Below are 14,805 nucleotides of genomic sequence, written 5' to 3'. Positions count from 1 at the left end.
GAGCACAACCGAGCACTTCTGCTCAGGCGGACGTTCAATCGGACGACGAGTCCAATGCATAGTCATCGGAGGAGTGGGTACAGTCTGATCACGGAGAAGACACTGGTTATGGACTACGATGCCACCATGAATGGAGTGGATACGATGGATCAGAACATCTCTTACCACCCGGTATAGGAACAGAAGGACATGAGGAAGCCAGGCCATCACAGTAAAACTAATCTGTTGTGCAAATCCTGCTGCGTCCCCTTGCACGCAGGGGAGTGTTACAAAAAGAAAAACTGTATTTGAAACATCCACACAATTGTAAATAGTACCACGGTTGCACACATTTGTAAAAAGTTTGCCAAATTGTTTTGTCAAATTGTTACACTTTTGAATGTAAATAAACATATTTTGCTATCAAAAAACACTTTTTCATTGTTGGTGGTAGTGTTTTACAGAATTAAAGCACTGTTTAGATGTTTGTGGCATCATTTATGGAGAAAAAAAAAGGTGTCAAATTCACTAGAGTGCATGAAATAATATCGTTTCACAAAAAGCTTGATTTCTCCGTATTTTGTTTCAAAACAGAGCATTTGGGTGAAACTAACCATTTTCTATTGTTGATTACTGAAAAACGGAATAAGGTAGAAACAAACTTTTTTTTCTGATGAAAGATGAGATTCCAATCTTTCATTTGGAAGTATTTGTGTTTCCATAGTCCAAACACAAAATTTTCTGTGGACCTTGAAAGATCAGTCAAACTGCTTAAATCGGCTGGCACCCACAGCATCCCTTTTCTGAAAACGGCTGGCAGTCAAAGAGTTAACTTACTATGCATAAAGAAAAATACATATTTATGTCACGCACCACGCTAAATAAAGTAGTCGGTTTCCTCCTCGCTTCATAAGTGTGGTTCTTGTTTGTTGACATCGTCTTGAGTATTTTCACTGAGTTATACACTAGAAGCACTGACTTATATACTCGTATTTACTGTATGTGTAAATAGGCACAAACTGTTTTCGCCGTAGAGACACAAAATAATGTGAAAATGCAGTGGAGAAATCAATGTACGTATTCAATGGAGGCTCCTTTAGCAAGTAGGTCAGAACTGTGCATACAAGTCGTGATTACATAAACCAAGGTTCCTTGTGAATCAAATAAGCGAAGAAGAAAAGAAGACGATCGATTGAGATATTCCAAATGCGTTTATATGAGCAAGAATTCCGGTTATGAAAGGAGACCCAGGGCTCTTTGAGTTTTTAAAAACCCAAATAAGAGCATATTCGGGTTTTAAAAGGGTTATTGACTGCATGTAAACATAGTCATTGTTCAAAAACTTTTGTGGCTCATCTCTGTTCTTTGCAAAATCTAATCTGACGATTTACCGATTATTTTTGCTGGTGAGTGGTTTGCTAGTTTGAGTCTTCTTTGAGCAGTGATTGTGATACTTTCACCCCAGCCATGTGTAGGTTGGCAGTGATGACTGTTGTCCTAAAGTGTGTCTTCACACCTCTCACAATGTTTCTGTCATCACCTGCTGTTGATACCCTTTGGCCGACCTGCTCGATGTCTGTTGCTCTGTACCAAGTAGTTTGTTTTTCAGAACATTCCAAATGTTCTGTCGAATCTTGGAGTTCAAATGTCTCGGAACTTGTACAAATCGGACTTTGACCCAAAAAATCGAAGGAAAAAAATGCCTCGGAGTTTGACCTCGATCTCGGAGTCCGAACACCCAAGCAAAGCCGAACGTGACTTGAACGGGTAGCTGAGTGAAGCCGAGCAATGCTGAATGCTCACGTCACTGTAGTCGAGACAAGGCACTGCAAAGAAAAACAAAGTGCTATGAACCACAGTGGATTTAAGGAAGGAGATAATCACGCCGTTGTATCTACTGGCACTACTTACGTAAATACTGGAGCGAGGACCCCCTTAGCTGTTCAACAATGTGCCTGACGTTAAACAGCGCTCGCAAGGACCCCTTTGTAGTCTAACAATATGCCTAATATGAAATATACCAACTCAGCACTGAACTAAATCATGCATTAACATAACATAAAGCAGGCTCTTTTCATTCCTTTCATCCATCGCACCACAACAAAAAAGGCAAAGGGTGACACCTAATGGCCATCATGGCGACCCTCGTGCTACAACACGAAATGGCTCCTACAGTAAGGTATTCTTAATTGTTTAAATACTGTGCAGGGTGTACATGTTTTTACATAAATAGAAGTTAAATTAAATTAGAAATAAATTAAAATGGAAATTTTCTGTTTTGGGAGCTTGGGAACGGATTAATTGCATTTACATTATTTCCTATGGGGAAAAAAGTTTCTGAGGTTAAGCAAATTGGACTTTGAACACTTGACAGAAACAAATGATGTTCAAACTCCGAGGTATCACTGTATATGCCCAATCTTTGTGCAATGCTGTGATTCGATTATCCCTTTTTTCTCAGCTTCAAAATAGTTGGCTTTTCTCCCATTGACAGTTCTCTGGTCTTCATGTTTCCTTAATAGCAAATGCAGTTTTCACTGGTGAAATCCAAAGCCAAACGCAAGAAGCATTAAGCAATCAATATTTATACCTGAGCGACTAGAATCAGTCACACGTTCCAATACTTTTGCTCACTTGAATAATGGGTTGGTTCAAATAAAAGATTCTCTCTCCTGAGTTGTTTGACATATCTATAGATGCAAACAACATGAAATAAAAGCTGGAGTTCTGAACTCTTGTCTCACATTTAACTTTTTATCTGAAACTCAAATGTCTTCAGCATTCAGGACAACAAAAAGAAAGGAATTCACCTCGCCGCCCTTTATATGTACATGCGTGCGTGCATTTATTTGCTGGTGGGGCTATTTGCGCCTGTATATGATATTTGCTTATGGGTGGAGAAATCACATTCGTGTCAAATACTGGGGCTTATGGTTGTAACACAACTGTCATCACTCTGTATCTCAGCATGGGTGCGAAGGTGTGGCCTTGCTGTGTCGTCCTCTCCCTTTACATTGCTCCGATTGTCTCTAAAGCAACACTACAAAAAAAAAAACACACAGCAGGATGGATATTCACGCCCACCCAAACAAAAGCCTGATTGTTTTACGGTCTTGTTGGCCTCTGAGTAGTTTTCCCAGAACTGTTCTCCTCGGAACCTCTCACCTACTTTGCTTCCCACTCCTATTAGAACTAGAAGACAGACAATCCTTCCTTACTGTCTGTCACAGTGGAAGCTCTCCGCGTCACCCCATCAATGAATCAAAAGCTTTGTTCAATTTTTAACTCCTTAAATGTTTTGCGCTTACATCTATACTCTCTGATTATATATATATATAGTACTCATTTCAAGAGGTTTTGGAAATTTAAAAGAAAAATGGAATTATTTGAAATTATGGCAGAAAAGACTATTAAATGGATTTATTGTGAAATAAACTGCAGCGGATGGGAACAGCTGGTGAAGCTACCAAACATTGAAGAAGAGGAGCGATATCCCTATGGTGTGGAAAAACATGGTTTACTTAACAGTACTTAAGTAGGTGCCTCAGTTAGGGTGGTGAGGTGTCCACGTCTGAATAGTAGCGTGGGAAACTGCAAGACGCATGCCGCATTGAACACTTCAGTTGGCATGACATTGACAAAACAACAAAGGAGGAGCACCACGGTTTTTACTTCTCAGCATGTGACTTATGACCACGTGAGAGGTGACTGAGGGCAACAAGTAATATGAGTGGAGACTGTGGAGTATAATACTGCAGCACTCTTAGCCAAGGCACAGCAACCAAGTAGCACTAGTTGATGGAGGAAAGATTTTCCTTAAGAAACTTCGATCAAACCCTAGATTCCATGTGTCCTTAATTGATTTTGAAAAAAAAAAGGGTTCATAATCATAGTTGCCTATATAACTGCAATTGAACTGCAAGCTGTGATCCCAAAACACTATCATTTTGACCTCTCCTTGCAGTGGCCCACTTGGCCGTCCAGTGACAAAAGGTTCAGCGGTTTGATTGTCATTGAAAACTAATGCTGCATTCGAGGAAGTTGGATGTCTTACTTGGATTCTCCCACTTCCGACCTCAAAGCGTTCAAGGCGAATGTAAACAAAAAGATGAAGTGTTTGTTGTTCTGGTTAACAGTCATGGCTTAGTTATAATTTTGAACAACTAAATTAATGTTGTAATAAATAAAAGATAAATATGTTTATAATATATAACCATCCATCCATTGTCTTAACCGCTTGTCCTCACAAGGGTCGCGGGGGGCGCTGGAGCCTATCCCAGCTGGCTTCGGGCAGTAGGCGGGGCACACCCCGAACTGGTTGCCAGCCAATCGCAGGGCACACAGAGACGAACAACCACACTCACAATCACACCTAGGGACAATTTGGAGTGTTCAATTAACCTGCCACGCATGTCTTTGGAATGTGGGAGGAAACCGGAGTACCCGGAGAAAACCCACGCAAGCACGGGGAGAACGTGCAAACTCCACCCAGGAAGGCCAAAGCCCGGACTCGATCTCACGTCCTCTGCAGTGGGAGGCGGACGTGCTAATTAATTAATTGAATTGATCCTAACCAATGTTTTCTGCACTTCTTGAATCATAGGCACAGGCAGCTAATGCTTAGGGCAAGTTGGTTTTTTTTGTCATCTATTCGTATTCTCATATGTTTTATTGACGCAACAAAGATGAAATGAATTTCCACTTACTAGGGATTGGAAATAATACCTTGTTCTGCCAATGGACAAGCAGCAATAGTGAACAGAGCCATGTTGAGCCAAAGACGGACAGTGCAGTTACAAAGCCTCTCTGGTCAGGCTGGCTGATAAGAGGGGGCGTATGGAAGCAGCTCAACGTGTACATGACCCTTCCCGACCTCTAGGCACACTGACCTAACACCCACCCCACCCCTTTGCCTACCTCACTCACTTCCACAGTGTCTCCCAGGACTAAAGGACACACAATCCTCATCCCCCATGTCTATGGATTTTTAAATGAGCACTTCCCCCACAAAAAGGTCGACCAAAGCCAACCCCTAATCTGTCAGCAATCAGGTGGAAAGAGGCTGTATCCAAACAAAAATGTAAATAATGTACACTTTTCATTTGGTAAAATTATTCATATATTTCAGCCAAATCAAGAGAAAAACAGACAGTGGCTCTTATCTCAGTTGAATCCACGCATTTTGTGGTATTGACATAATTAGACCTACAAATTATGACCACCTACGTAATCTAATGATATCTAGTACAAGTGCCCTTGCCTGACTGCCACTGTCTTCCTAAATAAATTATCTGCTCCACACAGGGCGGCGCAATATCCATCCTCACAGCCTGTGAGAGGCCTACTGATTTTGCCGGAGTGGTTCTGATTGGCCCCATGGTTCAGATGAACCCAGATTCAGCCACACCATTCAAGGTACCGGTGCATTTTATTCTATGCTGCTACTTATATGTTCTTTGCTGATCTCTTTTCTTATTGTAGTTCTGGTAGGATTTGATCACAATGTTATTGTTTTTATGAACCTACGCTGCAAATGTTCCCTTTTCAGCTCGCTGCTTGTCTCACTTTTGAATGCTTTTTATTTGAGCTATTTTCATTCTTTGCTAGAACACTTCAGATTTTGAGAGTAGGGCTAGTAATGGTCAGAGGAAGGAATTTTTTTTTTGCCAAGTTCTAAAATGTTACCACCTTCATTTCCAAACTTTTATGCGTTATCAGGGAGAGCAACAACCCAACTGATTTTGGAAATTTTAACCCATGCTCGAGAGCACCGGCGCTAAAATGTCATCTCAGTATGTATACATGTACTACTTGCAAAATAGAGGAAAAAAATGCTAATCAATATTTTTTGTTGTTGCTGCAGTAACTAATGTTGTTATCTGTTATTTTTTAAACATGCAACGCTGGTGTTATTGGTGCTAGCAAGCTACTTTTGGCTACAGTTTGGGCAGATGGTGTGAAAAAATAGCCACAAACAGGTCAACTCAGGTTGCAAAACATGTTCTTCCGGTCTGTATACTGTCCTCATTCTACATGGACCTGTTCAGGTCATATTGAAAAGACATTAAAGGCTTTGTTTGTGTCTTTGTTTATTCACCGTCTACAGGTTTTCCTGGCCAAGGTTATGAACCACATGCTGCCAAACTTCAGTCTGGGCTCCATTGATTCCAAATGGGTCTCAAGGGACAAGAAGCAGGTGAACAATAGAATTGACAAGGTCTCATGGGGAATCGTTACGTGAAAGTATGCATGTTTATAGAATGGTTGTGTGTGTGTATGCGTGTGTGTGTGTGTGTGAAATGCATATTATAACTCATCTTATTTGTGATGTTTTATGCCTTTTTATGTAATTTAATGTCATTTATGCTAAACCCAGTTTTTAAAATAAATTATGACTCCATCTGGATTCCATAAGGATGTCTAAAAATAGTGAATAAAATTGATTCTGGAAGTCTTTACTGAACTGGTGAACTTTTCACTTCACACTCAATGCATTATTCACAGCAGTGGAACATGTGGCATCACAGGAGCTTCTGTTCAACTGAACGCATATATGCGATATGAGCGGATGTGTGACTATCGGTGTTGGGTGGAACAAAAAGTCTGTGTCCTCTTTAAGTGCATTTTTAAAGGATTCTAAATCCTCCTTTATTCTAGCGACTTTTTCTTTGTTTTCTTAAAGGACTCCTCCCTGTTCGCACAATAGACGTTAACCACTCTAAAACAAATACTACTGTTGTTTGTCTCATAACAAGCCACAAAACGAGAAAAACACGAACCGAGAGTTGATCCTTTCATCCATGCTGAACTGAGGTCATGCTTCATGTGGCGACATCATGTATGATGGTATCGCAAAGAAGGGAGGCTGCCAAAAGGCCTTAAACTAGAGCAGGGGGTGGCCGAGTTCGGTCCTCGAGAGCCACTATTCAGCCATTTTTCCATGTTTCTCCCCACTAACACACCTGATTCATGATCAGGATCGTTATCAGGCTTCTGCAAAGCGTGCTGATGAGCTGGACATTAGATTCAGCTGCGCTGAAGGAGCGATACATGGAAAACAGGCAGGATAGGGGCTCTCGAGGACCGAACTTGGCCACCCCTGGACTAGAGCTCTCAGGGGATGGGTCAAATGCGGAGAACAAATTTCGCCCCACTTAGATGGGTGTGACAATCAGTGGATCTTATCTTATCTTATCTTAATAAAGGATCATCAGAAATGTAAACATGGTTATGTCGTAGACGTGACAACAATTGCCCATATTCATTAAATGGCCGGCCTATGGGGTAGTGTATAAAGACACATTTTCTTTCAAAGTGAAAAATTCTTCTGTATGAATGTCATTTAAAAAGCTAAAGACAATATAAAACACATCTAGGAATTATCATTTGACGCAGGATGGCTATAGGTTGATATGTATGCTTTTTTTTTGGCCTGTCACAATATGTGGCACAACCAGGGTTGGGAGGGTTACTTTTAAAATGTAATCCATTACAGTTACAAGTTATCTGCAACATTTTTTTAGTTAGTAACGTAATCCAAGTACCATGATATTAAAGGAATGTAACTGGTTTACTTTTGGATTACTCCAATATTGAGTATGATCATGAAGACAAAATAAAAATAAATATCACAACAATATATAAGCTATACAATGTGCCCCTGCTATTTGCGGGTGATAGGGACCCGGGCAGCCTACAAATAGCAAAAATCCTTGTGTAATTAAAAAGCATGTAGGCTATTGATTGATTGATTGATTGATTGAATGCCATATGCTGTTTTTGAACTGTCACTGAAAGCAACCACACCTCACAGTTTGATAGATAGATAGATAGATAGATAGATAAATAGATAGATGGATGGATGGATGGATGGATGGATGGATGGATGGATGGATGGATGGATGGACTTTTATCCCAGTCACAAGTTTAGCCGTGTATGTGTTGTTCATGATGTTTAAATAGTGAATTGCTGGGAGGAAGATTTGTTTGGAAGGTGTAAATCACATTATGGTTGTAGGCTAGCGGGCTAGCTAGCAAGAAGCTACAGCGCGTAGCATGCCGCTGGACTCTCAGCTCAAACTTTTGCTCCGAGTAAGTTCCAGTGAATACCGGTCGTCATTTCCTCCTCCCGTCCGTGAAGCTTTTTCAAACTGCCCGCGTATGGAAGTCACGACTGGTCTAGTTCGTTCGTTCCCACCTCCCCGACATGTAACAACTGTCCCACGCGCGCGGGCGTGCACGCACTCTCTCTCACTCTGTCCTTCTCTCTCTCTCGATCTCTCTCTTTCTCTCTCTCATTCTCTCTCACTCGCCCTCTTTTTCGCGCGCTCTTTCATCGTAGAAATTGTAATCCCTCAAAGTAATCCCCATTTTTAATAAATGTACCTGTAATCTGATTCCATGTTTTTTCCTGTAATGGAATACAGTTACATTTTTTTTGCAATCTGATTACATAACGGCGGTACATGTATTCCGTTATGCCCCAAGCCTGGGCACACAACTGTCGATGTGGCACACCGGGCATCAAGAAGATGTGTTGAGCTATATGACACATAAATATACTATGGATAAAGAAAAAACTTTCTGAAGAATGCAGAATAACAAATACAATTATTTCAGCAAAGGCACTTCAATCTATTTTATTATTTCTTCAATCTTAAAGTATCCTGCTTTTATATTCCTAGGTTTATTCACCTTTTTACAAATTTAGTCCATACATTTTGTTATTTCAATGACATCGTTATTAATTTATTTCCAATGTTTTACCGTCATTTTTTAAAAATATAACTTTATTGAACAATTGTCAACGGACAATTTCCAGCCAATCCTGTAGCGTGACGTTATCTGTAGGAGATAGAATCGAGCAGCCCGATCACATCTGGGACCGACACTAGTCTTGTAGTCGCTTATTCGCAAAACCTGTTTCCATCGCCAGCGTTAAAACTTATTTGCGAATTTTGGGCCTTTTTGCGAATTTCTGGCGTTTCCATTCAGCTTCTTTTTCACAATTCTTGAAAATTCGGATAAAAATAGGTGGTTGGAAACCCACCCAATGACAATGACTGGACAAGAACTGAACGAAAGCAGGGAACTAAATACACATAGTAACGAGACAACGAGAGACACCTGGACAAGACACACGTGGCTTGGCGAGTTGATTGGGTAACACCAGGGACGGATGACAAGAACAGGAGGACGTGATAAAACTTGACGAGACATTGACAAAGGGAGACACACAAGGATAACATGACCCATAAACAAAACCAAAACACAGACCATGACTATGAGGAGTATTTATTTGGAAGTAAGCTTGAGCCAAGTGTCTTTTTCAGATTTAAAAATGTTTTTGTTTCATGCAGAAATAAAATGTAATATTCTCTGTAGCAGTTCATTCAGTTCATAAATGCAACACGCCTTACTTTCGTATACATGCAAGTAAGAAAAAAGGATACAGTATATGTATGCAAAAGGATTTTGTGACTCCAAGTGTTTTTTCTTTCTTTCTTTTTCTTTTAATTTGTTTGTGAGACCCAATCCAATCTTTTCAGTATTTAAGGTTGCTGATCCATGTTGTAGATCATTTGTGTGTCAGACAAAAGAGCAGCAAGGAAATGTGTCTTATGATAGCATGTGTATCTCTTTCCAGGTGGAGGCTTATGATGCTGACGAACTGAACTTTCACGGCGGGATGCGTGTGTCATTCGGCATGCAGCTAATGGGGGCGGCGGCTCGCATTGAGAGGGAGATCCCGTCCATCAGCTGGCCCTTCCTGCTCCTGCACGGTGACGCTGACAAGCTCTGCGACATTCAAGGCTCCCAAATGATGTATGACAAGGCGCCCAGCTCGGACAAGAAAATGAAGGTGCCAACAGTGTGTGCTTGTTTTCTATTGGATGAATGGATGACGACCCATTTGAAAAGTATTATTGTGCTAATTTTGTGTTGCTAGATTTTCATTGATGTATACTGATTTTTTGTAACATTTTAAATGAATTTGACTGGAAAATTTTATTTTTGTGCAGAATTTCGAGTCTGTTGTTACATACACCAGTTACTCCACCAATACCATGACCCTTGTGACGGGTGCATTCTATTTTGGCAGGTGTATGAGGGAGCCTACCACTCCCTTCACCACGAACTGCCAGAGGTGTCGGAGTCCGTGCTGAAGGAGGTGACGGGCTGGATCAGAGAACGCCTTCCCAACACTACAACATCACCATAAGGCTCGTCGTAGATTGACGCAACATGTAGAGAGAGGCCAGTCAAAGTTCCAAGGAAACCACCTTCTTGAAAATAGATTGTACAGTACATAGCTCTATGGTTTAACTAGTAGTCAGGCCAAACCATAGTAAGACAATGGATGTACAAGTTCAAGTTGCAGTATGCTCAGGTTTGTAGTGCAATAATGACAAATCTTTGTTTTGCATTTATAATGCCAGTTGTACTCCTAAGCCTTCCCCAAATGAATGTTTTACAAAGGACACCTTTAGAGAAGTTACAAATCCTTGCCTCCACATTTCCTAGTCCTAAATAGTTGTATGCAAATACGACTTAATCGATTTCCACTAGTTTATTGATTTAGGTATGGGCAAAAGAAAAAACAGTTTGTCGGTCCAGTTTTTTTTTTTTTTCAATCACTAGGTAAGGCATTATGAGCTCTTTTTATTAATTTCTCAATGATTCATGGATGAATGGTGATGGTATAATGTAGGCATATGCAAGTCCGTCCAAATTAAGCACTGACGGTGGTCTTAACTGAAGTACAATCGGGCTAATTGTTGTCTGAGGTCCTCGCCAGATCACGTTGCCCTGTTAATGTTTGTGGATAGAGTTGGTTGGTTCACATGCTATTAGTTTGATTCAAGATGTAATGAAGTATGTAACATAGAGGACAGACTGGACTCCACAAAATGCAAATTTGATTTTAATTTGATTTGAATGAATTTGATTGAGAAGTGCTTAATTTTAATTTGAGTTTATTTTTTAGTTTTAGAATCCAGTTAATGACTAATGCAGATCATTCCATATTTAATGTGTTGTAACTGGGGATATTACTGCAATACTGAAATGAAAGATTAATTTCTGGCTCTGGGGCCATCTGAGCCTTTTTACCTTTGCATGTTCTTTTTCACACAGCCTTCCATCACACCCAATGCTTCAAAGGATCTGTTTAGTTTTTTCCCTATTATTTGTTTTGAGTTGCTGTGGTGACCAGCGAGCTTTGTCCATTTCACCAGCAAGGCTACATTTGCCGCTGCATGCTGCCTCTAGTGGTCAGTGTACTGCATTGTTTTGCTCACACAAAATCAAATTACTGCTGACCTCAACTAGATAGCTCTTGAAAAGTTGGTCGTCTTGACGTAACTAGAAAATAGCTCCTCCTGTTGTAACTTATAAAGAAGTGCTCTCTCTGTCTCTCTCTGTCTCTCTGTCTCTCTCTCTCTCTCTGTCTCTCTCTCTCTCTCTTTTGACATGAGTGCATTTTACCACACAACATTAGCATATATCAGCGGGGCTGGGGGTGATTGAGCGGAATAAAAGGAAAGAGAACGATATGCTGGTCGTAACCATGGCAGCACCTTTTATGTGAGTGCTTTTTCTTTTTTTTTAACATCCCATTAATTGTGCAGCATGTGAGATGAGAGGATGTTGCACTTTCAGGGCCTGCTTTGCTCGGAGGAGTTTCTTTTGTGTGAGCTGTAACAGATGAGCAAGTATAGTTAGCATCATTGGTATACGATGTGTAATGGAAGCAACATAAACACTAATTCAATTCTGGCGGTTATGCTGTTTGTGTTTCTGCTGGAATCAACTTTTTTTCAGAGTGATCATATCCAAGCAATATACATTTCCTCAAATCTGTGCAGGTTTAGCCAAATGTAATACTTGTTATTAACAGAGGTCATAGGGCAACGTTAGCTAGCAGGTCCAGCAATGTAGAGAATACATGGCCCACATTTATATTGGTCGTCAATGCAAGGCCGAATATGTGGGGCAAAATTAGCTAAATATCAGGCTCAGCAACACTGAATACTGTATTTCTATTGGTCACTTGTTGCTAGGAAGAATTTATGAGGCACAGTTACTTAATTAGTTTGCTTACTCAGATTGTTTTTTTTTTCTTGTTGTGTCACAGATTTGTATTGGTTGCTTGATGCAATGCAGAGGATGTGGGGCAAGATTAGCTAACAGGGTCAGCAAAATAGGTGAAGCGACGCTGAAAATAACTGGTCACATAACACATTGTTATGGTCATTTGTTGCTAGGCAAAATTGCCCCAAATGCCTATCTCGGAAGCACATCAAAGTCGGTTTGTTTTGTTTTTCTTTGTCACATTTGTTGAGCTGTCACCTGTTGCCGGCAGAATGCACGGGTCACAAGCATTTACGCCCCACCCATTCTTAATTGAAAAAATGGCCATCAGCCTGTCACACTCCACATTCTATTTCCTTGGCAACTTGAGGTAGAGGTTCAATTGCCCGGCAAGAAGACAGTTGGACACCCGCCATGGAAGTTACCCCAAAAATACTGTAAGGGCAATGAGCCAGGTTGCTTGCTCAGTTACAGTTCATACAATGGTGAACCTACGTGAACATGTTAACTTCTATTGAAATATACTCTATACTTTTACAAAATCCTCTTTGCAGCTTTGCCATGCTTGGAAATTAGTCATGCACAATTACTGTTTTCCATTATATAGTAGCCTATATAGAGTACGGTGTATAAACATTGTATGTACAGAGAGCACCCATTTATGTATAATAACCATCATGACTTAGTATCTTTATTTAGTCTCCTATATTAGGTAAGAAAGCTAATTTTATGTGTGGGAGGAATTGCTAAATGGTTTGCAGCACAAGTCTGTCATTGCCGGTTTATTTTCTAAACCTTGACTTTATGACTGTTTCTTTTTAGTATGATGGACCTTGATATGTGTGATTCCAAAATAGTGTAATTATACCTTTCTGATCTGGGCTGTAAAATGTTTTTGTTTTTTTGTTTTTCTGTTCTATGTCTGAGAACCTAAATTAAATATTAAGCTAACCTTACCGGTGGGGCATTTAGGATAATTTATTGTTTTTTTGTTGTTGTTTTTTGTTTTGTTTAACATGATTGGTGGAATTTTAGTGGTTGATTCTGTGAACAAATATAACACTGTACAAAAGCAGCGCTAAGTCAATTTTGGAGGTTACAGGCTAGTGTGTGTACTGATCAAATATTCAGGACATTGCACTTTTTTATACCTTGTCACAAAGTGTAATTTGTAACTTTTTAACTTGGAAACTGGTTTGAAGTTGTATGCAGTCCCACAAATGTATGACTGTGTCTCATGAGATTGAATAGAGTTTTTTTTAATGCTCACTGATTGTGATTTAAAACAAAAACAAAAAAACATCATGAATGTTGGAACTTTCTCTTGGCATGTTTTGCTTTATTTGGGAGCACGCATCCTGGGACAATAATTTCTCTTATGTCAACAAATGTAAAATTTCTAGGAAGAGAACTCAGTTGCATGTATGTGATGATGAAATGACATGTGAGATTGATTGAGCCAATTTTTATTTTTATTTTTACTGAAGTTCAAAATAGCATCTGATCCTTGCGTTATATTCCAGAAAAAAATAAGGATAATTCCACAACAGGACCTTGTATTGTATTCTGGTATAGTGTTGTTTGTGCCTTAACAATCTGACACCATGATCAAGTGTGAGCATGTTGGTGCAATAAAGTGACTCTTCAAGGGTGTTTTTGTTCAAATAAAAAAAGAGCTGTGTGGTGTTGTTACATAACAGATTGTTTTTTCTGTTTCTTTTTGTCAGTCCGTCTGTCACATCAGTGTATGTTTAAAAAATGTATTTGTCTGAGATGCTCTTTGCGTATATACTAAAATAAATAAACAGCACTTTTACTGTAATTGTTTTCAGTCTGCTTTTTCCTGTGTGAGTCATGACTATACGTTGAACAATACTTTGATGTAGGTGGGTAAACTGTTTTAATACTTGGTTTTAATAACATCGTCATCGGAGAGTCGGTTAAACTATCTGCCTATTCTGCTTCCATGAATGTTATTCTAGCTTTAAACAATTAACTCATTCACTGCCATTGACGGCTATCGACGTCAAAAATTCATTTGAACTATTTCTATTAGTTTAACATTTTTTTTCCACTTTTGTTAATAAGAGTATGAAAACCTAGAATTTTTGTTGTTTGGAACAGATATAAAATTTGTGATTAATCGTGAGTTAACTAGTGAAGTCATGCGATTAATTACGATTAAAATTTTAATCACCTGTCCCCTCTAATTTTTAAATAATCTTTTATTTTATTTTTAATTCATTCACTGCCATTGACGACTATAAAAGTCAAAATTTCATTTCAACTATTTTTTTTATCCACTTTTGTTAACAAGAGTATGAAAACATAGAAAAGAAATATTGTACATTTAGAACAGATATAAAATTTGTGATTAATCGTGAGTTAACTAGTGAAGTCATGTGATTAATTATGATTACAAAATTTAATTGCCTGTCGCCTCTAATTTTTAATAATCTTTTTTTTTAATGAATCTATGGCAGTGAATGAGTTAATATCAATTTCTTGTCATGACGTAAGTGATATTTCTTTGTATGTGTGAGTGTGTGTGCATGAAATGTGAAACTCTAGACTCAAGTTTCAAGTTCCAAGAAAGACAAACAGTGCTGTCATATTTTGGTGCCTTGTTGAAATAATTGTCTAAGTCATTTTTTTCAGATTTTTCAAGAAAAACAAAAAAAATTTAACCTTTTGCATGATGAGGAGATGATTTAGACAATTATTTTAAGAGGG

At 39.2% G+C, this 14,805-nt stretch overlaps 1 protein-coding gene across 2 annotated transcripts in view; it reads left to right on the top strand.

The window, feature by feature from the left end:
* The window catches only part of mgll (monoglyceride lipase), a 40,644-nt gene extending 26,750 nt beyond the window's left edge, over positions 1-13,894 (top strand). For both annotated transcript variants that reach the window (XM_077544036.1, XM_077544045.1), the window contains 4 exons: positions 5,284-5,394; positions 6,086-6,175; positions 9,626-9,841; positions 10,082-13,894. In XM_077544036.1, the coding sequence (XP_077400162.1) occupies positions 5,284-5,394; positions 6,086-6,175; positions 9,626-9,841; positions 10,082-10,201 (537 nt within the window). In that variant the 3' untranslated portion in view covers positions 10,202-13,894. The remainder of the gene's footprint in view (positions 1-5,283; positions 5,395-6,085; positions 6,176-9,625; positions 9,842-10,081) is intronic.
* Positions 13,895-14,805: the final 911 nt, after the last annotated feature.

Source organism: Vanacampus margaritifer, chromosome 1, assembly GCF_051991255.1.
Source record: "Vanacampus margaritifer isolate UIUO_Vmar chromosome 1, RoL_Vmar_1.0, whole genome shotgun sequence".
In the NCBI taxonomy this organism is placed as follows: Eukaryota; Metazoa; Chordata; class Actinopteri; order Syngnathiformes; family Syngnathidae; genus Vanacampus; species Vanacampus margaritifer.
This window is presented reverse-complemented; position numbering and strand designations above follow the sequence as displayed.